General features: G+C 46.9%; 1 protein-coding gene across 1 annotated transcript in view; it reads left to right on the top strand.

Annotated features, from left to right (window-relative positions):
- Window positions 1–6,063: 6,063 nt before the first annotated feature.
- Window positions 6,064–27,273, top strand: part of GRIP2 (glutamate receptor interacting protein 2) — a 59,806-nt gene continuing 38,596 nt past the window's right edge. The window contains exons 1-10 of the mRNA XM_009889870.1: window positions 6,064–6,103; window positions 9,350–9,485; window positions 10,265–10,410; window positions 13,220–13,306; window positions 13,601–13,676; window positions 14,275–14,420; window positions 20,929–21,076; window positions 21,785–21,954; window positions 25,643–25,768; window positions 26,947–27,099. Coding sequence (XP_009888172.1) covers window positions 6,064–6,103; window positions 9,350–9,485; window positions 10,265–10,410; window positions 13,220–13,306; window positions 13,601–13,676; window positions 14,275–14,420; window positions 20,929–21,076; window positions 21,785–21,954; window positions 25,643–25,768; window positions 26,947–27,099 — 1,228 coding nt within the window. The remainder of the gene's footprint in view (window positions 6,104–9,349; window positions 9,486–10,264; window positions 10,411–13,219; window positions 13,307–13,600; window positions 13,677–14,274; window positions 14,421–20,928; window positions 21,077–21,784; window positions 21,955–25,642; window positions 25,769–26,946; window positions 27,100–27,273) is intronic.

Genomic DNA, 27,273 nt, shown 5'->3' with positions numbered 1-27,273 from the left:
TAAAGCAATCCAGGAATCTGAACGACTTGCAGACAGCAAGCCTAATTGTCAGAATCTTATTTAGCCAATGCCGATTTTCATTAAGAGGTGATCTCTGTTAATAACATAGACTAATAACTCTTCTAAATGAAAAAAAACCCTTCCTTTTCCCCCCCCACAGGCAGGGATAATGAACTCCTAAATCAGTGCTCTTTCTGAGGAAACCTTTTTTTCTTTTCCCATTTTAACAGAGGTTGGCTTGAGACCTAACTGATGTCAGGAGGTCCTGATGCCTGTGCTCACATCCCATTGGGAATTTAACTAAGAAACGTTGTGGTATCGATGCTGTTTCTGCTGCTGGTTGCTACAGAGAGAGAATTTGGCCCAGGACATCTCCATTGGCTCCATGAAAGCCGGGAGCTGATGGAGTGTCTCAGAAAGGCACCAAGTCAGCCTTGGTGAGGGTTCAACAAACGCGTCAAACCATTCAGGAAGCCCGAGGATCCCTAATTTAGGGAAGTTGTGTATTTCCTAGGAGTTAAGATTGATTTAAGTGTATGCAGCTGAGCCCTACAAATCAGCCAGCTGGCTGCTAGAGGATTAATGGACAAAGCACCTTGGTTAGAGGAGAGACTCCTGTTTGTGCCCTCAATGAGAAGGCAAGGGCGGGGAGGTAAATTCAACCTTACTATGAGACCTAAAAGAATCCACATCAGAGACAGCTGTGAGAGATCGGGAAACCAAGTTCTGCTGCTTGTGGAACAACTTGTCTTTTCTATCAATGCCCCAGTTCTTCATTTTAAACGCAAAAAAAACCCAAACCAACAAAACCCAACCCAAAGGCACAGACTGGGTTGGTGACTATCAGAAGGGCAGAGCGTGGGGCCTGGCAGACATGGAGGACATTGCACAGATCCACTTCTCCCCATGCCCCCTGTTAACTGGGATTATTCCCTTCCTGTTTGGAGTTGAATTATTGACAACTCTTATTCCCCTCTCCTTTCTTGTTTTCTCGCCTAAAGTAGGGGATAGAAGTAAATAATCCCCAAAACATTAAGTGGTGAAAAAAGCAGGGAGAAACGGTGGCAGAGCAAGTGACGGGACATTTTTATGGCCCTGTGACCATTGTTGGAGCTGAGGTACTGAACGGCATGTTAAGAAGCGAGCAGCAGAGCTCTGGCTATACAACCCCATGCTGATTAATCACCGAGACTAATCTCTGGGCATCCCTCGCTCTCCCTGTTGCTGCGGGCACCCCTCTGGTACCTTCCAGTATGATCTGGGGAGGGAGGGGAGGATGGCTGCACCTCACAGCCAGGGAGCCTGGTTTCCCAGGCAGTACATTGAGTGGTGAGATGCTAAGCCAGAGAAGGGGAAAAAAATCTCCAGCATGAGTAAAGCAAGAGCAGGCAGTGAAATAGTTCAAATATCCCCTCACCTTTCTTTTTTTGGTGTTTGTTTTCTGCTTTGTCTTGTGTGCAACAGGACTCTTTTGGAAGCAGATGGTTTCCTACCAAGGCTGTGCTGTCTGCTCCGCTCCAGAGGCAGGCTTGATCCCATCTGGGCCACCTCTTCCCCATGCCGGACTCTAGCTGCGTGCCTGAGCAGTTTCGCAGGGCAGTAGCTGCTCTTCGCTGCACTGCCCCAAATCCTGGCTGGGGTTTCCCCTGGGGGGGAGGCAGAGGAAGACTGAATCTGCAATTTTCTTTTATTTGTGTGCAAGTTGCTAGAAAATACCTGTATTTTGCTGACCTCTCCTCCCCCCTCATCCTCCCTGGAAAAACTTTCTGTGCTGCCTCGCAAAGTGATGTTGCCTCTGATGGGGGTCCTTAACTCCTGGTTGTCCTGCCTGCAAACCTGGATGCTACTGGCACAATCTCCAGTAAACAGCCATTAATGGTCTGCCAGCAGGGTGGGATATTGGAGTTTGCCCTGAACTTCCTTTCTTCCTGCCCCTGGTACTTCAGCTAAAGCAAGGAGATATTTTTTCCCACTCCTTCATCTGTCCAGTTTGTTTTTGAGGGAATGAGATGGGATTATCTCTTCTTTTTTGTCACTGTCTGAGATATGTACTTCTGTAATACGCTTGTTACAGGGGAGGAGACCTCAGCGCCGTGTGTGTAGAGACAGGGACTCAGGAGCTCTTCTCTCCCTGGTGTTAGTAAGACATTGAAATAGCAAAAACTATTGTTAAAGAATTTACTGGAACTTTTCTATTTTGTCACAGATTCCCTTGGGATCAAATATATGGAAAGTGTTGCGCTCTCAGTTTTATTGTGGGTCTTGTGTAATTGGTGAGCTTTTCTGAAAGATCTAGAGCCAGCATTAACATCACTGCTTGAAAATCACCAGTTACACAAATTTTTCTTCAGAAAAATTTTGGCTCTCTTGGTGTGAGAGAAAAAGCTTGAAAAATACACCTCTAATGGCTCCAGCACTGATTGCTTGCAAAAAAAACCTGCGCAGGCTTTAAAAAAAAAAAAAAAAAAAAAAAAAGAGTTATTTTCCCAATTTTAGGCAGTAGAGAGATTCATGAATTTTCAGTGCTTGGGTTAGTGCTGTGATTTGGGCCGACTGAGCAATCAGGTTGGTTACCAGCCTTGCCTCTGCAGCGATGCTCTGCTAGGCAGCAGAAATGACTAAGAGCACAAAGAGAAAGAATTGATTTTTTTAAAAAACAAAGTAACTCCCTCCTTAAAATAAAAAAAAAGAAAAAGCTCAGAAAAAAGTTACTCCATTAATACCAGCTTGAGTGGCAGAGCAGGAAATCGGCTGAAAATGAACAAAGAGCCACGCGGCAGGGATGCTAATGCAAGCAAATGCCAATTCACACTTCGGCAGGCGGCGCGTGGCAGCTTCCTTTCCTGTTCAAACATTTTAGCCAGATAATGAGTGAAAAACCCAAACATTTTTCGCATAATCAACTGAGTTTGGAAGGGAGAAGCAATAGAGGAAGGGGAGCTGCGGTGCTAATTATTTGCTGGCTGATACGACTGTCAGCGAAGCAGCGCGGGACTGTGTGGGCGGTGTGTTGCTAATTGGTGGCAGTGGCTGTAGCTCAGGTCACTGCTCTTGGCCACTTGACTGGAGGTGGAAGTCGTTGTTGATGCACGGGTAACCTGGTTGCGTGCTGAAATGGTAGCCAAGGCACGTTTGCCAACAGCTATTGGAGTAGGGAGGGTAACTGTTAGCAAACTGGGGTTTCATGTCAATATTGGTTGGGGATGCGATAGGGAGATGAAGTGCAGAAGGGCGCTGGTGGCTGGCTGGTCCAGGGCGGTGTGTTTATGTGAAGCAGATGGTTGACTGCTTTGTTTTGCCAGCAGATTATGGAGTTGGCTTCGAACCATCTTGCGTGGTTTCCCAGGAATGCAGGGATCCCGTCCGCAGCAGAACGTTGCTGCCTTGAGCACGTTACCTGGGGTCAGAGCTGGCAGCAATACTCACGCGGAAGGCGACTGCGTGCTGGGGTGGTCCTCACCATCCGCAGTGTCCTGTGTGACCAAAAGCACGCTGATGCTCCAGTGGCATTCAAAGGCTTCAGCCCTGGGTGTCCCAGGGTATTTTGCAAGTGCCTTTTGCAGATTTACCTCCGGTGCAGCAACCGCGTGCTGGTTATCCTGCGCTGCTGTTTTGGGATTCCTCTGCCGATGTGCTGCTGCATTTGGAAAAGAAATAAAGGGAGGTTGTAACTGCTGGGCTGAGTGGTGCAGGCAGGGAGTAATTGGATCGGCATTGTCCTTCCATGGGAAACGCCACTGTGCTTTATATTCCCAAACTATCCCTGGTTTTGGACTCTGCAGTTCTGCAAGACATGGGGAAGACAGAGAAGAGGGTAAGGCAGGATATTAGGGAGAAGACTTCCGGAGAGAGAAATTAAGATGAATATGGCCAACAGTGGCAGAGATTGAAGGCTCTGAACTTTATTGCTATCAAACAGCTACTGAAGAAGAGATGGTGTGTGGCTTTAAGTTTGTCTTTGGGGTTTTTTTGGTTGTTGTTTTGGGGTTTGTTTTTTTTTCCTTTTTTTTTTCTTTTTTTTCTTTTTTTTCTTTTTTTTCTTTTTTTTCTTTTTTTTCTTTTTTTTCTTTTTTTTTTTTTTTTTAATTGGATGCTGGAGCTAAACTGTCCCAAGTAAATTAAACTTCTTTCCAGAGTCGTTAAACCCAGGTTAACCTTGACCCTGGCTTCCCCATCACCCAAAGAACCATTGCTGTTAAAAATGCAAATTTCATTTTCAAGCTTTCTGCTCTTAGAATTGATGCCAGAGTGTACCAGCACCTATCTGAGATCAATGTCTTGCCTTGGTGCTAGTGGTAATTCTCTAGCCAAATGCTGCTGCTTTCACTGTCAGCATTGAGTAGCGCTGCAGGATCTCCACAGTCAGGACAGTGCTGTTTATCCTACCTGTTCTTCCCCTTATTTTTTGAAGGGCAGAGCTTCATCGCCCTGTTTCACAGAGGTCCTGGATGCTTGGGTGTCAAGGTTCAATGTGTTTTGGCAGCAGTGGCTTGGCGTAACTTGGTGGTGGTCTAGTGTCAAGTACTAGTTCTTGCTTCATTAGAAACCTTCAGTTTAGTGGTGATGGAACAGCATTCAAAGTGATGCAGGAGAAGAGTCCAGGGTCTGGATATCTACATTGTCCCTCTATGGGCTGCAAAATTTGGGCTGAAAAACTAAACAGTGTTTATTTTTCAGCCGAAACTTTTTATGCTTGAAAGTGCAGATTTGAGTCAGCCAAAACTTTTCACTGAGTTTTGTCACCTTGTGAAGTTGCTTCAGCTAGCACAACAAGAAATAAAACTAGATTAGAAAAAAAAGAAAAATTGCTTTTTGGGAAATTATTTTAGTTGGAACCTTGTGTCATTTTACTTTTTAAAAATGCTGAATCCCTTAAGCAAAATTCCCCTCCCGGTGGTTAAGTGTAACCCACGTGGTTCAATTTACACCAGAATTTTTCTCTTTGTGGGGAGAGTGTGCTGCCAGCAAACTGAATGTTGGTTTTGATTTCTCTGTGTACAGACAACTGTCTGGAATGGGGCTGAACAAAAGTTGTTGTTCGCCTTGTATGCAGCAAGACAAAAACTTCTCTGTGACTTAAATACAAGGTACTGAAGGACTGCGAACAGGAATAAATGGATAAGGTTTTCAGTAACCCATATTTAAGCTATCATGTACAACTTCTAAACCTCTATAGCTATTGAAAAAATTGGGAAGGGCAATCCAGGAACGTGGTCACTGAGAATGGAAGTTATTTGATACTAGGTGGTTACTGGAAATTATTGATTGAAAAAGCTCCAGCTTTTTAGGAAATGCCATAAAAATAGACATTTCAGATGGATGGCAACGAAATCTGTAGAAGCGTGCTCCCTTCTCTGCAAATAACCTTTGTGCTACATAGAAGTCTTCCAAGAGGAGAATACAAAGATATTCAAATACTTTAAATTTAAATTTCAACTTGTGCTGGATGGTGCATTTACAGTGCATAATACTATTTTTTTTCTCTGTCACTTAAGAGAAGGTGCTCTCTATATTGTACAGAGGCTGGAACAGCAGCAGGAAAATGTGACTTTGAAATAATGGGATCTATAAGAGTAGGCAATTTCATTCAAGTATAGTGATTTAGTGCCCTGTTAGTGTCCTGATCTATAACTCCATTTCCAAAGACTCTAAGTTTCTTCACAAGCATAATGACAGCCTTAAAACTTGTGAGACTAATACTGCAGCTTTCTCTGTCCTCAGCTGTTCCACATAATTACAGGAGTAAGGGAATTTTGTTCTCTCCTAACGAATTAGCTCCAAGAGGAATAAATCAGATAATGTTATTGCCTTCTTGTTTCTTTCCCTCCCTCTCTAAAAAGCAAGGTAGCCCACACAGCGCAGTGCAAAGCCAGGGCTGGTAATGTTTTTTCTTGCCTACAGTCTGTGATATGGACGTGATCCCAATTCCAGTGTCACCAGGACAAACTTTTTGTAGTGCTCTGGTTCTGTTGTTTGTTGCTTTTGGTACTAATTTCAGCTTCTGTGTTTGCTCTGCTCACAGACGATGGCCCTTACTCAAAGGGGAGCAAGGACTCCGGTGGGATGGACGCAGCCCTGGTCTCCAGGAGGCAAAGCATCCCAGGTAAAGGAGACGATCAGTTCCTGCTCCAGAATATCGGGGCATCCATTACACGTTACCTGGCTACCCCTAAAATGGGTAAAACCCTCCAAAACACCCATTTTGGTGCATCTATCAGCAAGGCTTTTGCTGGAGGGCAGAAATGGATGGCAGTAACTGGTCTCCGTGAGTGGTATGTTACTGACACAATCTCAGTCTGGTGTAGAGCTGTAGATGGCAGATACAGTGAGCTGGGAAAGGACTGGTTCCTGTGCTGGGCTGACACCCACAAAGAGGAAACAGCAGCAAAAAAGAGAGGGAAGAAGCGCCGCCACGTTCCAGCTCGCCGGGTGGAGAGGGAGACTGGCAGTGTCTGGCAAGCTTCGTATTTCCCGTGTGTGACTAAGTTTGTTTTGATATTTAGTCAGTCACAGCAGACTTCTGTGTGAGGTAAACCTTCCCGTGCAGAAACACCCCTGGGGGCTGAAGAGGGAGCAGAGAAATGGTAGTGCATTTGCTGCTGTTGGTGCTGGGCTTTGTCTGCCAGTGGCACGCCAGCAGGTTTGGATGGGCTGCTCTGGACAACTCAGCTCCTTCCTAATAACACACGGGGCTTCATTTTGACTTCTGACCATTAATGAGCCAGTCCCAGGTTTGGTTTGGTGTGCTGTAGGGGATGGGGAGGAAATGAAGCTCTTTGGCCACTGCTTCATCATTCAGCAATTTTTCTAGGGGATATCTTCTGCATCCACTGGGACTTCTGCAACACATTGCCACTGTACTGCGGCCCTGATGGAGAGAGGCTGAGTCCCCACTCACAAGAGCCAGGCTGTCCAATGACCCCAGCTCAAGGCATCTCAATGGGGAGGGCAAAATTCAAGTGTGCTCTTCCTGCCCTGGTTTGCTTTGAGCAGCAACATTCAAGGATATGTGCCAATAGAAGAAATCCCAGACTGTTCTCATATGGCACTTAAAGACCATGTCTTGAAGGACCCGATCTTGCTTAACCAGCTCACTTTTACATCTGCATGTGTCTGTGATAGTGGCAGTAGATTTATAGAGGCGGTGGTCAAAATGCCTTATTGCTTACCTTGATATATCGATCTCAGGGACTTGCCTTTGTTCGGAGAAGTGATTTCTCCTTGAACCCATAACAATGGGTAATTATACTCTGGGAGTTCTCATTTTAAACACTTATCAAGGATCAAAATTAAACCCCATTGAAGAGCTAATAATCTCCCCTTGCGGCACCATCTGTGTGGATCAGTCATGTCTGTAGTTGAGAGGAAATTTGCAGGATAGTGGCGGATGGTGTTCCTTCCAGCACAGCGGGGAGCCCCCCACAAAGTTTCTGGCAGCCCCTGGGATCCCGGGTTGGTGAATTGAAAACTAAGTTACTGTAGTTGGCAAGGGATCAAAACTGAGTTTAAAGAGCAGAAGCATTATGGACCTGACATTTTACAATGAGCTGCCAGTGCCACGTTAAATAGGTGCCCAGCAGTGCCTGAACACCTTCCAGACTGGCGCCAGATTGCAAAGAGGTTCCCCACTCGCATTAATCAAGTGCGTGGATTATTCTTGGAAGTGCTTTACAAAACAGGTACTGCATGGCAGGACTCGAAGTGAGGTGCAATTTCTGGTGTCGTGGTGGCATAGCACAGGGAGCAGAGTGCTGGTAATGAGGCACCATGGTGCCAAATGACACCGTGTTTTCTCTCAGTGAAAGAGGATGGAGGGGGGAAGCCCGGCATGGACCTTCTGTGTCAATAATGCAGTTTAAGAGACCCTGCTTTGCTCTGGAAATCATAGTGTGCAAGTTTTCAAATGTTCCCTCTCCAAGTAGAGCATCTCATTTAAGCCTGATGGGGTTTGCTGTGCAAACAACCTTCTGGGCCGTTTGCAGTGTGGGTTTTAGTCCACGGCTGTGGGTCTGCTGTTTGCCATGTGCTGACAATGCCCATCACCACCTTCCCCTGCACGGTCTTGGAGAAAGGCACACCGTGTGTGGGAGACTGTTTTCCTCCTGTAAAATTGTGGGAGATTTCAGTACACCAGAGATAGTGGAGGTGGATGGATCGTGTTGTAGACAAATTCTGTAAAAGCTTCTTAGAGGAGGCACTGGCAAGGCATGAAAGTCATCTGATTTGCCCCAGGGGTAGTCCTCCTTTGAGCAAAGAATGCGAGTGCCGTCATGTGGATTAATGTGGAGCTGCCTTTCGCCAAGTCCATAGAGCTCTTGGTCTTTCCTCAGGCTGGTGCTGGCTCTCCTGCTAACGTACTCCCCTCCTCCACATCAAATCCAGAAGTTGGAATAGTTTAGGGACCTTATTTTTGTCAAACCCAGACGTGAGCTGTAATGGGCTCAAAACTGGCATTGGGTTGGGTTTGTATACAGGTGCTGGACAAACAAGAGTGTCGTCTTGGACTAAGGGAAAGTAAAATGTATGCTGCCTGAGGCAAGCAGAGAAGCGGTGCTGGTGCAGCAGGCATGGGGTGAGCATCCCCTAAACCTGACCCTGCCATATGTATTGTGGCTGACAGTACACATGGAACCAGTTATGTTGTAAAAGTGACTCGCGTCTTCAGTTCCAGCTGTAGATGAGGTGGGTAAGATGGAGGAAATTTGACTTAGACGAGGTGCAGATAGGTGGGGAAACTGCTGTGCGTGCAGGTCATGCCTCCCCCTCCTTCCTCTGCTGATGGCAGGATCCCACCCCTCTCCACATTATGTTCTTTATCTCCCAACTGTATTGATGTCTCATGGTGTTTTTTTCATCACAATATTTCAAGATCCACCCTGTTCTGTCCATCCAGGCAGCTACTGCAGGTCCACAGCATCCTCCTACCTGGTAACTGTGACTGCCTGACACGTAGCCCTCCTAAGACCCTCCCCACTCTATATCAAACATAGTTCCTGAGGTAGTCTCCCTCAACCACTGCTGAGATCCCATCACCCTGATTCCAAGTCCTTCCACTGCCTCCAGCACCAGCGTCTTTAAACACAAGATTTTTATCCTCTTGCAAGCCCTCACACCTCTGCCTTGTCCTGCTTGGTCCTACCTGCCAGACCTGCATGCAAATGCTCTCCCTCCACAAGGACACACTTCTGTTTCCCAACTTAGTTTTAAATAGACTGAAGCTTTCTCTTCATGCTAATTGTACAAGTCATCCCAGGTCTGCTCTCCCACCACCTGTAGGAAAAGGGTGTCCTTAGGACTGGGAGGAATGTGCCTTCCACTGAGATGTTTGTCTTTATTCCTCATCTTTCAGAGGAGTTCAGAGGGGTGACCATCGTGGAGCTGATTAAGAAGGAAGGAAGCACCCTCGGGTTAACCATTTCAGGTGGCACGGACAAAGATGGAAAGCCAAGAGTCTCCAATCTGAGGCCGGGAGGACTGGCTGCAAGGTGAGAAATGGAAATGGGGTGCAGAGAGCACAGTAAAACTGGGGAGAAATAGTTGTATGTTCTCGCTGCTGAATGAATATGGTTATAATTAAAATAGTTGGCACCCAACTCCCTTTTTTGAAGTGCTCCAGAATGCAAAGTTGTTGCTTCAGTAAGTAGAATGTCTTCTATTTTGAGTTATTTCCCATGCTCTGGGCAATTATGCTCTGAAATTAAGTGTAGGGATATTTGGGATTCTGTGAAATTAGGCAGCCTTGTCAGGAGAGCTGCATGGTACAATACATCTTGATCAAGCTAAGTGGTTTAATATTGTATCTGTTCGGAATACTGAGTGTGTAAGTAACGTTATTGGCTCAGAAAAGGAATGGGAGAAGAAAGGCTCCAAGAAGCAGAGAAAGGGAAGGAGTAATTGAACAATTTTGCAGAAAACAGGCAAAAGGAAAGATGTTTTCTTTTTCCGTGCTGGATTTTTTTTTTCCAGACAGCTCCCGATATGCTTCTCTGACTGATTGCTCTACATAAATGGGAATTGAGCAACAAAGAGAGGTGGCGAACGTGTATATGACAATTGTTGCTGTATGTACAGATCTGACTTGCCACTGGGAAAGATAGATGGCTTCGATTTTAGCGCTTCCCTCTGATAGCAGGCACACGAAATCAGACAGCTAAGATCAGCCCAACGCTGGTGGCTTTTTCAGAAAGTTCCCTACTTATCAAAGCTTCATCAGACACATTGAGGCTGAGCGTAGCATATTTTTTTTGTTTGTTTTTATTTGCAGAAGTGACCAGCTGAACGTCGGGGATTACATCAAGTCGGTGAATGGCATTAACCTGACCAAGCTGCGGCACGACGAGATCATAAGCCTGCTGAAAAACGTGGGCGAAAGGGTAGTGCTGGAAGTAGAGTACGAGCTTCCACCAGCCGGTGGGTGCCTCTCCGAGAACGCTGCTCTCTTTTCTTAGCTGCTTTTTGTCCTGGGGTACAGATGGGCTTGCTCGTGCATTAGCCGTCGTGGCCAAGGCAGTATCCAGGGGCATTTTGACGTTCTGCCTTCATCTGCTCGCAGCGCCGCGGTGGATGCTGCAGAGCTGTGTGCAGTCGGAGCAGAGTGCTTTTTCCGGCACAGTGGGTGCCTGTTCATGCACACCGTGGGAGACGGCTGATTAGGTCTGTCTTGCCTCGGAGTGACTCGGTAGCAGAGGCCAATCTGCCTCCTGATGCTGCTTTGGCTTGTTTTTCTTTTTCTCTTTTGGAGCGTGGCTCTGGGAGGTTTTATTCAGTCTTAAGCATGTATTGCCAGATCCTCTTTTCTGAACTGTGGCAAGTGCTGTTATTCCTCAAGATGCTTTGAAATATTGTGTGTTTTCAGAAGGGAAGCTGAAGCGATCTGCTTTCCAGCTAAGGGGTCCCAGCAGAAGCTGGCAAGCCCAACTCACATGAACAGGGCTTGTGTCCTGACGTGGGAGACTGTACTCTTGCCCTCATTTGTTTGTTCTGATTAAAACAAATGCCTCGATACAGTTTCTCATCAAGGGCTTTCCATTGTGAAAACGATCTCTCCAGTTATTACTCATTCAGTTACCCAGATCAATCAAAGGATGATTGGGCAGAAAAAATAGAACAATTGAAAATGAGAGGAAAATCAAAACTAATGAAATCTAAACATTTTTCCCCAGATAGGAAGCTATCTTACACTTCACGGCTTTGCTATAGCTGCTGCCTTTACGTGAAAAATATTGAATCTATAAATGACTATATAAAGCCCTAAGAAGAAAGAAAATATAACCTGAATTAGCTGAATCTTTATCCATCGTCCCTCTCTGTTCTGCTGAAAACATTAGTTAGCTTTTGCGTACAAGCTTAGTAAAACAAACAAAACCCCTGTGGTTCAAGTTTTCCATGTTCTCATACTACTGGAGATGACAGCTCTTAACCTTTCTCCTTAGCTGTGAGCCCAGCTGTCAGGAATCTGATAAGCTGTACTCACCAGCGAAGGAGCAGTGCCAATACCGCATGTCCCCACCTCTGCATGGGCAGGGAGAGCACGCTGAAACGGGCACTTCTCTCCAGTGAGATTATCGATGCTGTTTATGACTAATCCAAACAAAGAGGCACTGCAAAATACGGGGAATTGTCAATTACTGCCTTGCTCCGGTTCATTGCGGGCTTTTATCTGCGGTGAGGGTTTGTTATTGCTGCGTGCACCCGCCTCGCTTTCCCTCTCTCTCTCTCTCATTCTCTCGCTTTCCCTTGGCAAAGAGGAGAAATAGAGTGCAATTCAATCGCTTATGCTTGTGGGTTTGAATTTTTCTCCCCACTTTGTAATTTCCTGCTTTGGAAGAGACCTTGCAAGCCCAAGTCTGGTTTTCAGGCCACTGTGTCATATCATCTCTTTCATAAATAAACCAAGCCCTGTGTTAACACTAGCTTAGGTTTCCCAGCTCCCCGCTGATGTTACGGAAGGCTGTTGCAGAACTTCATGCTTGGATGCTTAGGACAGAAATTGGATGGTTTCTGAACCCATTCGTGGATGCTTTATACCCTTTTCTTGGTATGTGAGTATCACTCCTTAGCTGGGAGAGCTCAGCTGTGCCCTGAGCTTTTCCCCTCTGTAGTACTTGTAGGCTGTGTCCCTGTCAGCAGTCTGTGCACAGCAGCAGGAGCAAAGCGGCTGTACGGGGGAAAGTGTTTTGGGGGTTTATCTGGCCTCGCTTGTAGCCTGGTCCCCAGGTGTTACCATGCCTCCGCTGTACATCTTTTGGGTTAGTTTAACCCTAATTTGGGTGCAGGTTGCAAGCCCTCGGGGCGCTTGGCAGTGAGGACCAATGTGGTCAGTGAGGACGGCGGGGAGATTTGCTTCAAAACACCCCGTTCTGAGCCGAGGGGAAACACTAGTGTGGACGTGCCTTGGAGAGCCTCCAGCTCCGATTTGCCAGGTTGAAGTCAAGGTCTTAGTCTTTTTTCTGATTATCTTTGTGGCCATTCATTGCACTTGGTTTGAAGATTAGGAATTGATCTTTTTCGAGTGGACAAGGCTGAAATGCCATGTGCGGTTCTGGATGGAGAAGAGTGGGAGATTGTCCCACATTCACCGCAGTAGTTCAATAAATCATTAAATAGCAGGGGATGGCAAGGGACAGAAACAGATTTTTTCTTTTTCTCTTTACTTTTGTACATCAAATAGTACTGTGTATTTAACATAAAATTACTGAATTGCCCCTAGGATCAGTTTAAAGGATTCACTTAATCTTTTTTTAAAATCAAAATATGAGAGGTAAGGGAAAAAAGCCCCAACCTTTTGCACTGAGGATTTGGGATTTTCATTTTCTTTAAGGTCAGCTGGTGACTCGATTCCTTACGCTGCTGCTGGTTTTTTTTTAATAAGTTTCCATCTGCGACAGAAGCTTCTGGCTTTTGAGTAATACTGAACGCATTAAAGCCAATTGAGAAACGAGATGGTTTTACTTGAATGTCAGAGTATTAACCAAGTCAAATTTGAGGGGAGATGCACAACACTGAGCCGGTGAAATCATCCTAAAACATGATGGTTGATTCTGACGAAGGTTCACACATCCGGGTCAGGCTCTTTTTACCTCCAAACAGGGAAGGTACAATATGGGTATTGGGCTGGACTTTGATTTCAATGCCTTTCGGATGGGTTTTGGTATTATTTTGTAGGGTGGTGTGGAAAAGGCTTGCCTGGGGGCAACTGGATTTTTCTCTCTTCCTTTAGTCCCAGAGAGCAGCGCTGGCATTATTCCCAAGACCATTGAGGTGTCCCTCTACAAGGAAGGCAACAGCTTTGGCTTCGTGCTGAGAGGTTAGTGGCTTTTCTGGTTAAAAACAAAGAGGGAACAAGCACTGGCAGAGGTGATTTGGGAAGCACGAAGAGAAAAGTAGGAAGATGAATGTCATAAACCTCAGCTGAGAGCAAAAGCGTGTCCTGGAGAGCATCCCATGCAGCCTTCAAGGACTGCCGGCTGCCTAATCCAGGGCAGTCTTTCTGCTTTCAGGCTGTGTCAGCTGTTATGTGATAAATGTCTCTCCTTTCTCAGCACTTTCATTCAGACTTTCAAACCTCCAGTGACTTACTGCTTTCCCGGTTTGATTACAGGGGGAGCCCATGAAGACTGGCACAAGTCCAGACCGCTGGTGCTCACCTACGTGAGGCCGGGTGGCCCAGCAGACAGGTAATGCTCGTGTTGCACCTCCGGCATTTGCTTTCACAAGACAGACCAGCAGCTCTCGCCATGCTCTTGGATGTGTGTCCTTCATGTCCTCCTAGCTGGTGCCTCCCCAAGGCTTCTCATTCTGGTGGTCTGGGACCTGTGGTGTGTGGGGAGAATGGGTCCGGTGCTCGTAGGCTGACCCATGCGTAGATGTTATAGTCGTAAGCGGAAACTCCTCTTCCAGAGGCAGCCACTTAACTGAACCTGTGCAGATGAAGAGCTGATGCTGTGTTAGAAAGCAGGAGGCAGTCTATCTATTCTCATGCTGCTAATTGAATATGATGGGCCTGGCACTATAAATAGCCCAAACTGTGGTCCCAAGGAGTGTTCAATTCCTACAGGATCAAAATAATTGACTTTTTGATATATATAAAAACCCCTATACATATAAAAATATATACACAAAAATATATAATTGTATTAACTATATATACACAAAATATACAGCTACATTATAAATATGTATAAATATATAGAGAAAATACAGGTAAATATAAATAAATACATATATACACAAACACAAAATTTTTTAGTAACTTTTGCTTGTGGCTTTCTACAGGGAAGGGTCTTTGAAAATTGGGGACAGGCTGCTGAGCGTCGATGGGATCCCTCTGCACAGCATGACCCATGCCGATGCCCTCAACATCCTGCGGCAGTGCAGCCAGGAGGCACTCTTCCAGATCGAGTATGATGTGACCATCATGGGTAAGGCAAAGCTGGTTGCAGTGGTATTTTCTCTGACTCCCTGGAAAGTATGTGAGACCGGAGACAGCAACTGGGATACTCGGTTTCAGTGGAAATATTGCTGAGCAATGCGCTGCCAACGTGGGTGTAGGGTGTAGAGCTCAAAGCCGGCTTAGTTAAATGCATTTGAAATGCCCTTAGCCGATGATGTGTCTCAATGGGAATGATGACTGATTTTAGAGGAGGGGAAAAAAAGGGAGTTTCTAATGTAGGTAAAGAGGGCATAGGAGAAGTAAGTTGGAGTGGAAGGGCGCTGGAATGCCAGCGCTCCACCAGCACTGCAAATAACCCTACTAAGCGTGTGCAGGGGAGTGAGCTGCAAGCAGGCAGAGACTTGATGTGGCTGCAGCTTCCGTTCTGAATTTTGACCCTGCTTAATTCTAGAGCTATTCCCTTTCTTAGAAATGTTAGTTCAGGTCTGCTGCTGAAATAAATGCGGGGTGATCAACTGATTGACCCCAGAGAAGACAGAATTTACTGGAGGGCAGAGGATGGGTATTTCTAAAAAAATGTTATACACAGTAGACATTAAGTTTGAGGGTTTGGAGGATTGGTGTTATTTTTTTTTTTCATTTGATTTTCAGTTTTAAGCTCTGGGAAAGGGTTTATTATTAGCTACTGTAAAGTAATTTTGAGCTGGCTTTGTGACACACAGCTGTTACTGCAGGGAACATTGTTAATGAGTTTAAGGTTACCACAGAGTCTGAAGCTGTGTTGGCTCTGGAAGCTCGTTGAGCTGTGCATTAGATTTTGATGTTGCGTATACTTGTCCAGAGGGGTTTCTGCCTCCACTGGAGCCACAAGCTGGCCTGGGTTGGAGTCTTTTCCACAAATCTTGCAAACCAGTCCAACCCATCTGAGCCTAGGATCCAGTGGGGATAGGAGTCTGTGATATCAGGTTGTTTTCTGATTTGTCAGTGAGGAGGGAAATAAAAAGGATATGCAGCTGAGGAGTTTAACACCACACTGCCCCAAAGGAAAGAAAGCTGAGAACGCCAGAACGTTCTCCATGCAGCGTGCGAGAGGGTTGCACCAAGATAAAGGAGCTCCTCGTGCCAGCCCTGAGGGCTTTCTGCTTCCTTTTGAGTCTCCTTCCCCCAAGCTTTCCCCTCCCTTTCAGCAGAAACTCCACAAGTGTGGACATTCTTGGTCTCCCCTGGGGCAGAGAGCTGCCAGGACCTGGGCAACCGTGTGCCATGCAGACACGTGCTCCGCTGGGAGAGCTGGAAGGAAAACCTGATGCCTCGGCTGTTGCCTGCAACCTGCTTGGCTTCTGCCGTGCTACAGGAGCAGCGTCTCTTTAGAAATTGGCTGGTATTTATGAAAAAGAGGAAACGCTTAAATAATGGAAAACAGAAACTACCTGAACCCTATTTTCTACCTTTCTATATGATTGTGATTGTGGTAATTCTGTAGTGGTCAGTGAGGGATGTCCATTCCTCTCCTCGCAGGGTGGCTGAGGTGGCAGCCTTGCCCGGGAGGGGCAGGCGGAGTTAAGGAGAGATTCTGCGCAGAGCTGTCAAGTCTGAGCAGTAGCAAACAGTTAATGGTGCGCGTGAAATGGGCTTTTTGGGGGTTTTGTTGTTTGTAGGGTCCCCTGGTGCCTATGTTGCAGGAAGTTGATTGTTTTAAAACCTGACTCGGAGCAAAAATAGCCATGGAGGTGTCTGGGTATTTCTTCTTGAGTAACTCTCCCACCTATAACTGTTAGGGTTGAGTGAGCACAGGGCAATGGCAGGGTTTTACGCAGTGATTCTCCATCTTGTGTTGCTATACAGTGGACTACAGCCAGATACTTGCCAAGATGTAAACCCAGACCTTTCTTAGGTAATTTCTGCATAGAAAGTGCTTCTCCCCAGCCTGTAAAGGGATGTACCAGCTCTGCTTTCTTCTAAGGCAAGATGATGTAGAATGTTCAGCTTAAAACAATCTCTGCAGACAGTTTTGCCAGGCAACAGCTAATAACTGCAACAGGAGATGAGTGCGTCATCCCCAAATCGCAACTATTACAGACATTCTCTTTCCCAGCCACAGGAGGATGATGAGGAAAGGGAAGAGCAGGTGCTGGAAGCCGTGATGGGACATTATTAGCCTGAAGGGAGCACTCCTAATTCCCATTTTGAAAACTTGGTGAAGAAGCTGGAGGGACATGTGGACACACAGTACACTTGATTCTTTACAAGAGCTGGGGACGTCACCGTGAAGTGGTGCTTGGCCTGTTCGTCCACAGGAAAAATAGAGTTTTTTGCATCACGCTCGCTCTCTGCTGCAGCCGTACGTGCTGGGGTGGTGTGGGATGACCCTTGAGGAGGGAAAGTTGTTTTTCGGCATCTGTCTTTGGTGAGAGACCAAGGCTTCTGTGGGGGAGTGTTGAATCACGGCGTTCCCCAGCTGGCTGCGTGGTTTCCCAGCCAAAATTGCGCATTGAGGATGAGCTGCATGGGGCCAGCCCTGCTCTCGGTGCGAGGGACGTGGCAGCTGCTTGCCACCACCTCCGAGCATCCCCCGGCTGTCGGGCTTTCACCAGGGAGGCCAGTGTAGGTTGGGGCCACAGCAGGCTTTTAATCAAATTGGCTGAGATTTCTCAAGGCCACCAAAGGAATTAAATTAATCTTGCCGTTTCCATTTAAAAGGAGTGTGAACTGTGCGTGCACCTCCCTTGGGTACTGGGAAAATCTCTGCCCTTTGCCAGATAAACATTGCAATAAACAGATGCTTTCCTGCTGTGATGCTCTATCTTATGGACCTTTAAAAAAAGGTGGGGAAACAAGTAAAAAACCAACAAATAAACTGATCAGCCAGAAACCAGTGGCATTTGAATAGTTCCTCTGTTAATAAGCTGTGTGTGCCATGACTTGAGGCACTGGGCTGCGAGCCTTTAGGGCTGACTCACGGAGGGGGGAAGCTCTCTGCCAGAGATGACGAATGAGCAAAGCGATTTGCTGTGCCTTCTCCTCCTCTCCCTTCCTCTGGCTGTCCCTCTGCCCATTCACTTTTAGGCTGGAGATTTTTAGGCCTGCAGGCCTCTCCTGCTGATGGAGTGGAGGGCTGGCGGTGTCCCACAAACGGGTGACTCCTTGGTGTCTGCTGAGCAGTGGCAGGAGGTCGGGCCTGAAGAGGGGCCCATGAAGTCAAAAGCTTCCATGTTCCTGTGAAGCCAGAAGAATCATGAGCTGCTGGACTGTCAGGAAGGGGGTTCTTCTCCCTGGTGGGGTTCTTCTAGGAGGTTTTGGTTTATTTTGTTTGCATCTTCAATCCCCTCTCCCCTCTCCCCCAAAGTGCATTACAGCAGGGAAAAAATCATCCCTACCGGCACACCTCACTTATTCCCTGGGCAAGTGCTCATTACACTTTCCAGCCTGGATAGAAGAGCCATCCCTCCTTAGGGAGCTGAGCAAAACCAGGTGAACCTCAAGGAAACCTAGCACAAGAAAGGAAAAAAAAAACCTCACAGTATTTCCTCCAAAATAAGCTGCTGACAGAAAGATCTTTTAGAAAACTCCTGCCAACCCCCAACTTTGAGCGGTGGGGTAACCATCTCTCCTGTACCTTCAGCACCGAGGTGTCTGACTGCGCGGAGCAGACTCTGTTTCCCTTGTATCCATCGCAATATTGGTGAGTAGCTATGAAGTGTACGGATGTGAGCAGGTTTTGCACAGCCCTTTGTGTTCTCCTGGGGTCAGCCAGGTGGACAGAGTGATGGGATTTGCTGTACTTGAGCAAGTTTTGGTAGGCTTTCCTCTTTCTATTTTGGTGGAGAAGGCTAGAGGGTTGATTAGACCTTTAGTGAGTTACCTGGTGGCTGCTGAATTTCCACCTGAACATTTTGAAATGGCTGGAATTTGGGTTTGGAAGGAAAAATGCAGACAGGATTTAGGGGCAGATTTTAACCAATTCAGGCCAGAGCTGCTGATGCTGAATTTTGACAGGGTCCTATCCAGTTCATTTATCTTACTCATTTAGTCAATGCCACCTAAAAAGAGCAGGTGTCTCCAAAAAGGTGGAGGGCTTAAGGGTTTATTTGGTTACTAAAGGTATTGTTTGTGAAGACGGATGAAGATGGCTTGTGTGTTTTCCCCCCAGCAATGTCTGGAGATGTAACATTATTCACCCAGCAAAGGGGAATGGGTCTGAGTATCCACTAAACAAGCACATATTTTTGGACAAGTTGTGTGACAGTGGTGCCTCAGTTTCCCAATCTGTAAAATGGCATCATCCTTTTCTAGGAAGCACAATTCATTGCTCGCAAAACACTTTCATACCCTCACATGAAAAATCTGCACAGCCATGCATGGCAGCATATGCATACACGTGGGGTTTTTTCTGTTTCTGGTAACAAAACCGAAGGGAAACGATGCAAGCTGCTGTATCCATATTAAACTTGGTGTCACTGGCCTCAGTGATGCTTGTTGTGCACCGATGTGATTTTTGGCCCTCAGTACATGCTGAGTAGCATTTGAGTTGAATATTTCGTGAAAATTGAGCCTCCAGAACAGCTGTGTAGACTCTCTTGGCTTGCAAGAAAGGATCTTGCTTTAAGTAAGGTGAGATTTGCTGTGAAATGCAGGAGACCCACAGATGTCTTTTCTACAGATGGTGGGTGAGGTTGCAGCCGTGCGTGATATTGCAGAAACACCTCGTGGTGCCAAAGCAGCAGTGCCAATTGACTCCCTACAGTAAGGTTATTGCATGGCCTGCCCTGGCCTCTCTGTGTTTCTTTTTAAATTAGCTTGGGTGCAATAACCCCATGTTAATCACGCCTCACAAATATTGCTAAATAGCAAACCCTTGACCTTTGATTTGAACCAAATCTTTCCCTAGAATAATTAATGGAGGCTTGGCTGGTATTGCCTCGACAAATGCATCTATAAAATGGATTTGGAGCGATTCTTAACTATGCCCCTGGAGATGGGCAGAGTGGCCCGGGCGGTGGGAGGCTGGACTGGAGGCTGGAAGCAGGACTATGATTTCCTGTAGTCTTATTGATGCCTAGGTCCTGGCATGGCAGTAGGTACTCAAAGCTCTTTCTTCTCGCCATCGTGCTGAGACCTCCCTGGGAAACACTTGGCAAAGCTGAGAAGCTTGGACGTTGGGTAAAACCGAGAGGAGTAGGTATTTTCCTTGCAAAGAAACTTCTACCACTCCAGCAAGCTTTTTGATCTTTTATTTCCTATCTCCTTCTCTTCAGCTGGAGGAATATAAATCTGTGTTCCTCTTCAGAGGATATGTGTTGGACACACACGGGCTGCAAATGCAACGTATAGCTTGTCTTTGCTGTTGGAAGAGATCCTCAGTCTCTTGTTGCCTTCTTTGCTAACAAAGGCTTAAGTGCACCTTCTGCAGGCTTTAGCTGGGTGCTTTGTGTATCTTTTGATTGAACGGGGCTGTGCTTTTTGCCAGGGCCTGCAGGTCTCCCCAGTGGTCCTTTTCAACAGAGAATAAACACTGTTTTATTTGAAGCCTGCATAACCTTTAACATGGCTCATTCCTCCTCCATCCTCCCCTGGGCAAAAGGGTGCTGAGAGTAGACCAGAGCCTGAATGTCCCCTGGCTGATCCCCAGGGGAGATTTCCAAGGGAAATTTCTTTCTCCAGAGACTCAGCATTTTCAACAAATCTCAGGACTAAGACCTCGCTGCAGCTTAGCTTCCAAGATCTGCATCAATGCTCCCGTTTATCAGAGAGCAAGAATGAGCCATGCATCAAGTTTTGGAGCCAAGTAGCATCAGCATTTTTAGTGGAGCATAGCTTTGGGATAGAAAAACCTTACTATGAATAATTAAGGGCTGAGGAGGCATTAAGCTCTCAAGGGCTATGCTGGCCTTTCCTTCAAAGTGGATGACTGAGTTTCTGTGAACTGCTCTTGTTGGGGGGGTTGTGTGGTGGTGATAACACGTTTGTGAATCCAGCCTTTTTACGATGGGTTTAGGTGATCTGGAAGCAAATGTGTATAATAGAGGTGGAGGGAATTTCTGTCTAATCAGCCAGAGACACAGGCTTTCTTTTTCCTCCCCCTTCCTCAGAAGATATGAATAGGTATGGTGCAGGCTTATGCTAACAAGTGCAATTTCGTAGGAGTTTTCATAGTCTCGCTTACAGCTTCTATTAAGCTTATTGCAGAAATGCATCTTTTACGCATGAGTTGCCCCTGTATTGTCTGATGGGAGAGAGGAGGCTTTTGTAAGGATGTGGGTAGGTAGTTCTGCGTCTCTGCTCCCACTGTTGCACTGGAAGAGCAGAAACAAGCAGATGAGGTGGTATTTTGAAGCTGGTGCTGAAGCACACAGGAGTTGACTGGCTTGTGTGCTGGTCATCAGTTTTTTAAGTTACCGTGTGACACAGACTATAGGATGCCCAAACTCCAGGTTTGCTGATACACACGGCAAGTCAGCATTATTGGCTGACCCTCTGCATTTAGAAATGGGAAAGGCTGTATGAGAAGTGTCTTCAGGTGCTGTCTTGTTTTGCAGATACCGTAGCAAATGCTTCAGGTCCTTTACTAGTTGAAATAGCAAAGACTCCGGGGTCTACGCTAGGAATCACACTGACGACAACCACGCACCGGAACAAGCAGGTCATTGTCATCGACAAGATCAAGCCAGCCAGTGTGGTGGACAGGTACAGATCTGAACATGCTGCTCCAAGCTCTGCTTTTCCTTTCTCCAGTGCTTTTTTGTGGCCTTGTTAGTTATATACCATTCTTCCTTGTCTTGCCTTGAAATGGCTATGTCCACATGTTCTTAGCACTAAGTGTGCTAAAAATATCTGACCCAACACCAGTGGACACTCCTCGCCGGGAATGAATGTAACTCAGTGCATGTGAAAGCTGAGCTCTGTTTTAGAGACCTCAGATCTGACTGCCCTGGAGCTGTGGAATGACAAACACCTATTCTGGAGACTTCTGGCTACAGCCTTTTACTGATGGGCAAGTCAGCTAGTCACCCTTTACATGGGGATGCAGAGACAGACCGTGATGCAGCCCCAGCTGTGGGTAGTTGAGTCGCTGAGCTGAATTGCTGGCTTGTAGGACTTAACTACACCGCTGGGTGAGCTATGAGTGGGTACTATTAAAAACTTAGAAGATTTTTCCCAAGCCACTAGCAGCACTGACTCAAGCATGAACCATCTTAGTTGGTATTTTGGGCAACGCTTAAACTTAAGGTTCAAACTGGAAGTAAAAAGAAAAAAAAAAAAAAGATATGAAAAGAAATTCACATGAATTCACAGAATAATTCACAGGTGGATTTTGTATGTTTCTGCTCCTGACTGTAAGGAAATGGGTTTTGGCCATGTGTGTAATTACCTCTCTTGCTGTTTCCTTTGCAGATGTGGCGCGTTGCATGTTGGTGACCATATTCTCTCCATTGATGGCACGAGCACAGAGCACTGCTCGTTATTAGAGGCAACTCAGCTTTTAGCTGCCACTTCAGAAAATGTCAAGCTGGAGATACTACCTGTTCACCAAAGCAGGCTGCCTTTGAAGCCTCCAGAAACAGGTGTGTCCTCTGTGCAAACGCTGTTGGTTGCCCTCAAAACTCACTTGAGGTCCCTACTGGGATCCTTGCTGCTTTTGAACGCTGGCAACAGACTCCAAAGAGAGACATCTGTGGAGGAAAAAAAAAAGATGTTTTGATGAAATGCATGTGATTAGATGACGTTCTTCAAGGATGTGAATAGGAAAAAAAAGGGTAACATCTGTGCTTGAATGGGGAAATTGGTGTTGGGAATCCCAGGGTTTTGCAGTGCTGAGTGCTGTGCAAGCCGCTTCCTTAGTACCTCAGATAAGAGACTTTAATGGAGGAAAACAGCCTTGGTGCTGGCAAATACATTTCCAAGCTCAGCTTTCATTTGCTGATGCCTGGTAAGGGTTTGCAAAGGACATGTCAGTAGCTAGGCAGAATCTTGCTGGACTTCCTTAGGAAACAAAGTTGTAACACAAGCGTTCATCTTCTGGACCAGACTCTGAATGTCCGCTGTGTCCGAACAGCCAGGGGTGGAGTGAATGCATCTGTAGCTGCTGCTTTCCACCACGCCCCACCAAAGAAATACTGGGGGGAAAAAAATCTGTCCCAGGCACAACTCTTCGTTCTGTTCTCTTCTAGGACAGTTTGGGGAAAGAAGGAAAACATCCATGTTGTCGTCTTTAACATGATGCGGTGAAACATAAGATCTAATAACATCTCCATGTCTAGAAATAAATCTCTTACATGTCCAGTCCAATTTGTGCAGAATTAAAGCAGTTTAACGAAGGGGATGGATGACTTGACCTTTGTGCCCAAGAAAAAAATGGAAAGCTATAATGCTTTTTCAATGGCTGGTAAAATAAACTATTCTCCTCCTTCCATTAGTGCCCTCGTCCTAATCTCCTTTCAGAATATATGTATAGCAGCAGGTCAGGAGAAGGGGGATCTGTGGAAGGACAGCTCGGTGTGCGAGAGCCTTTTTACCCAAATTTCCATACATCAGATCAGTGTGCTGCGGCAGAAATTCAGCGCACAAACTTAGGAGAACAATTGCAACATATTAATAGGAAAAATAAGGGGTATAACAATTGTTACCACTTTTGATTAAACTCTTTAACACGTGAAGGATCATAGGGAAGGAAGGATGCTGCTCATCCACGTGGCTGTTAGGAGGCAGAGGGGTGTAGTTGGAGACCCGTGCTTACACCTTCACCAGTGCTGATGGGGTGGGAAAGGGAGGTGGTGGGGACAGAGGGGAGAGTGCTTTGGCCAAGAGGAGCAGCTCACGAAGCAGTGCTCCTCGGTGGCGTAACCAGCACAGCACTGTGCAGCCCATGGTGAGCAGCCAAGAAACCGCACCAAAGTTGACAAACTGCATTTGGACCTGGGAGAGACACTGCTTTCTGCTCCAGATGCTGGGCGCCAAGTCCACAGGCTGCATTTTCTGAGTTTAGGGAAACAAAGGGGGGCAGTAAGGAAAAATTGGCCATGCAAAAGCAAACTGTTGTGGTTTGCAAGAGACTGACGTCTGGGGAAAGCAGCCAAGGAGAGGAGACCCTGCAGACACATCCTTCTTCAGCAGTTGCATTACTGAGTCCTTCCAGTGTGTGCCTGCGTGGGGCTTGGCATTATATTTTTTAATCGTGGCTTCTTGTGCAATCAAAATCCAACTATTGAGGAGGTGGAGAGGGATCTGAACCTGCAGCTGCCATGCAAAAATACAGCCTAATGCTGAAGCACGGGATTTGTCGAACTGAGTTTGCTTTCTCTGTGGAAATGGGGGCATCTGAGAGTTTGTGGGAGGACTACGCCCCGCTCACAAGATCAAGGGGAGTGGATGGTGCCCAGGAGCGGTGCTGGGATGGATGGGTTTCCTCAGGCAGGGATGATGTATGAAAGCATGGGGAAAGCTGTTGTAGGTTTTTGTCATGGAATTCTCCAAAATCACTTCTCTTTCCCAGTGCTCTGACAGCTGAGTTTCAAAGGCACTTTTTCCTGTTGTGTGAGATATGAGCTAAGAATTTATAGACAAATGGGAGAGTTTTAATTACTATAAATGGATTAAGTGATTTTGTATTTATGCCCATTAGCTCTGTCCCTCATGTTCAAAGTATTTATTAAGAACTTTCCTTTTTGTCTAGATATAGCTACATTTATTCATTTGATTTTTATTTTTAAAAGCTGCCTGGCTCTGAATTTACTTTTGAATCCACAAAATAGAAACCCCAGAGCTGGAAGTGGATTTTTTTTAAGAGCTTGATAGAATAAAGTGCTAAACTGACTAAATGTTTAGCAAAGACTAAATATAATCATTATATTGGTTGGAAAACCTGACCAAAATGATTTGATGCCTGTGATGCATGCACACAAAATAGATTTCCACTGTTAAAGGCACTAACAGGTGACCTTTAGATGAGATCTCTGGGTGTACTCACTACATAAACTGAGCCCCTGTGCCAGGTTTGCACCCTCAGAAAGCTCTGGTAGTACCGGGGCTGGTGGCATAACAGAGAGCCTGGAAGAGATCTCATCCTGGAAAGGTGGTTGCCAGTCACTGCAAATGGTTGTGAGGTTGAGCTCTGGGATAACTCATGGCTCCAGTGATGCTCTGCAGTGGGATGCCTTTCATGCTTCTCTGAATAAGACTTTGAGACACTTGCAGTCTTGCTCATTAGCCAGCAATTCCTTTTGGAAGAAAATAGATCCCGAAAGCATGGTGCAGAGACTGGGGAGGGAAAACCCAGCGCTGCTGGGCAAGGAAAACCAAACCGACCCTGTGCTGCCTGGGGGCAAAAGGAGTGTCAGTGAGAACCGACAAGGGACCTGTGCCTGGAGGGGTGTTTGAGGCACTCCAGAGGAGACCTGTGGCATTGTGACCTGATGTCACAAAGCCACAGTTCCTGAGACAAGGGATTTCCAGATAATGGATGTCATGCTGCAACAGATTCCTGCCAGCGTGTGCTGGGGTGGGGTTAGGGTTGAAGCTAAAGCAGTTGTGTGGCCTTGAATAGAGTCTGCCCTGTTAGTGCCATGTTTTAATTTGCTGTTTGCCACAGCGTTGGCATCTCTTCCTGTGTTGGTGGCCCTCTGTAATTGCCTTTAAGCAGTGCTGTATAAAATCCCTTTTGTTCTGATGAGCTGGAGGTGGCCCTCCGCTACTCCTCTCTTTCATCTGTGTGTGCACACTGCGATGGATTCCCGGCTGAGAGCAGCCACTAAACAACCAAACACTGAAGCCAAGCAAAGTGCTCAAAGCAGTCCTTGGCACGTGCAGAAGGTGTTGAGCCTTGTCCCTGGGAGGGCAGCTCCGGCAGCAAGGTGGGAAACGGCACAAGGAGGTTTCCCCGGTGCTGTCGGATAATGTTGATGGCCTCTGCGGGGAAACTCGTGGCTGGAGGGAGATTCTGCACATCGCACAACAGACTGCAAATGGTAATGACATCTGTGCGCTGCCAGCATGGCTTAGTCAGGCCGTTGGCTGAGGATGTGGAGTTTTTCATGAGGAAGGGGCAGATTTCTGCCACTTTGCATCAAGTGTCATGAGGTTATGTGGGGATGCGTTTTTGCTGCTGGTGCTTGACACACTATGGCTCGGTCCTGACTTGTTCAGAACCAGCATGGGGCTCTCTTCTGCAATCTCCTGGCTTATATTTCTTACCTTTTCTTTTTCTCGCTTCTCCTCCCTGCCTATGGTGATTTCTGCTCCCCTGGGTGCCATCAGTCAAGGTGCAGAAGAGTGACCACCACCACTGCTGGGACCCCTGTGTCAACTACTGTCACACCCACCACCCCGGGCACTGCAAGACGCCCACTTGGAACCAGACGTCTGGACAGGATTACTGCAAATGTAACCTCAGTGCATGACATTGCCCCTATCCCTGCATGTGTTTGTTTATGTTGTGCCCCTCCATTTCCTTAATACCCAACTCTGTAGCCTGGCTTGTCACTCCTTTCCTCCTCCATCACCTGTGTCTGTTTCCACAGGTCCAGTGCTGAGGTACAAAATGGGTATCTGCAGCCCAGCACACAGATCTGGTAACTGCAACAAGAGCAGTGTGCTGGGCAGACCCGTGCTCCCATCTAACCCCACACCCCAGTGCCTGCGTTCATACGGCAAAAATGAGTTGCTGTGGGGCAAGGAGGGCATCTCTGGTGATGTGTAGGAACCTGATACAACAATGCATCCAGCTCAGCCCTGGTGCCACAGAGCGTGTTAGCAGCAGGATTATGGCTGCTTCAAAATCTCTAAACCCGCCTCTTAGAGGAAGCAGACTATTCAGCCCCAGGTTTCTTGTCTTGTGGCACTAAGATAGGGAGGAGGAAACACCATACTGTGTCCGAGCTGTGGGAGGCAAACAGGGCAGCTCCATTGCCCAGCAGCTTAAGTTCAAGCTATGGGTTTCCCTTTGTATGTACTTAAGTTTCATTAGTGCCACCATGCTAACCTGCTCTTGGCTGCCCTGCATCCGCGATGCACTTCTCAGCTGGTGGCCTGGATGCTGCAGCGACAGGCAGCCCAGTCACTGGAGTCACTGCACACCAGAGAGCAATGTCCACCTTGAGCCCAAGCCCACTCGCACAGCTCTGCTGGAGCTGCAAGCCCAGGACAAGGTTCTCGCCTCAATCTTGAGCCCTGGAGCTGGGAAGGAGAGAGTCCAAACACAGTGATAGGACGAGGGGTAATGGGCATAAACTTGAACATAGGAAGTTCCATCTTAACATGAGAAGGAACTTCTTTACTTTGAGGGTAGTGGAGCACTGGCACAGGCTGCCCAGAGAGGTGGTGGAGTCTCCCACTCTGGAGACATTCAAAACCCGCCTGGACGCTGTCCTGTGTAACGTGCTGTAGGTGACCCTGCTCTGGCAGGGGGGTTGGACTAGAGGATCTCCAGAGGTCCCTTCCAACCCTAACAATTCTGTGAATTCTGTGAATTCTGTGAATTGGGTGTTTGGTGAACACTCATTAGATGAACCTGCTGCCACGCTTCTCTGTGCACATCCTTAACACGCTCTGTATTTCCCCAGCTCTGGTGGCTGCCAACTTCTCATCTCCCACCATGAACGCGCAGGGCTTCCCCTGCCAGAACTCGAACACGCTACCTCGCAGCTCCCACCCCATGAGCCCCCGCACCACCATGCTGAGGAGGAGGCAGAAGAAAAAGGAGCACAAGAGCTCATGTAAGAGTGGCAGTGGGCTGGGGCTGGGTTGGACGGCCGTGCAAGTTTGCCTTGCTGTCCTTATCGTTGACTGTTAGCTGGGGTGGGACTGCTCATCTCAGCACTGTCGGTGCCTCCTTTATCCTCGGTCGCTGTCCCCACCAGTGCCAGACTGAGGTCTGTGAGCATACCGGC

Source organism: Charadrius vociferus, unplaced genomic scaffold (genome assembly GCF_000708025.1).
Source record: "Charadrius vociferus isolate BGI_N301 unplaced genomic scaffold, ASM70802v2 scaffold257, whole genome shotgun sequence".
NCBI lineage: Eukaryota > Metazoa > Chordata > Aves > Charadriiformes > Charadriidae > Charadrius > Charadrius vociferus.
This window is presented reverse-complemented; position numbering and strand designations above follow the sequence as displayed.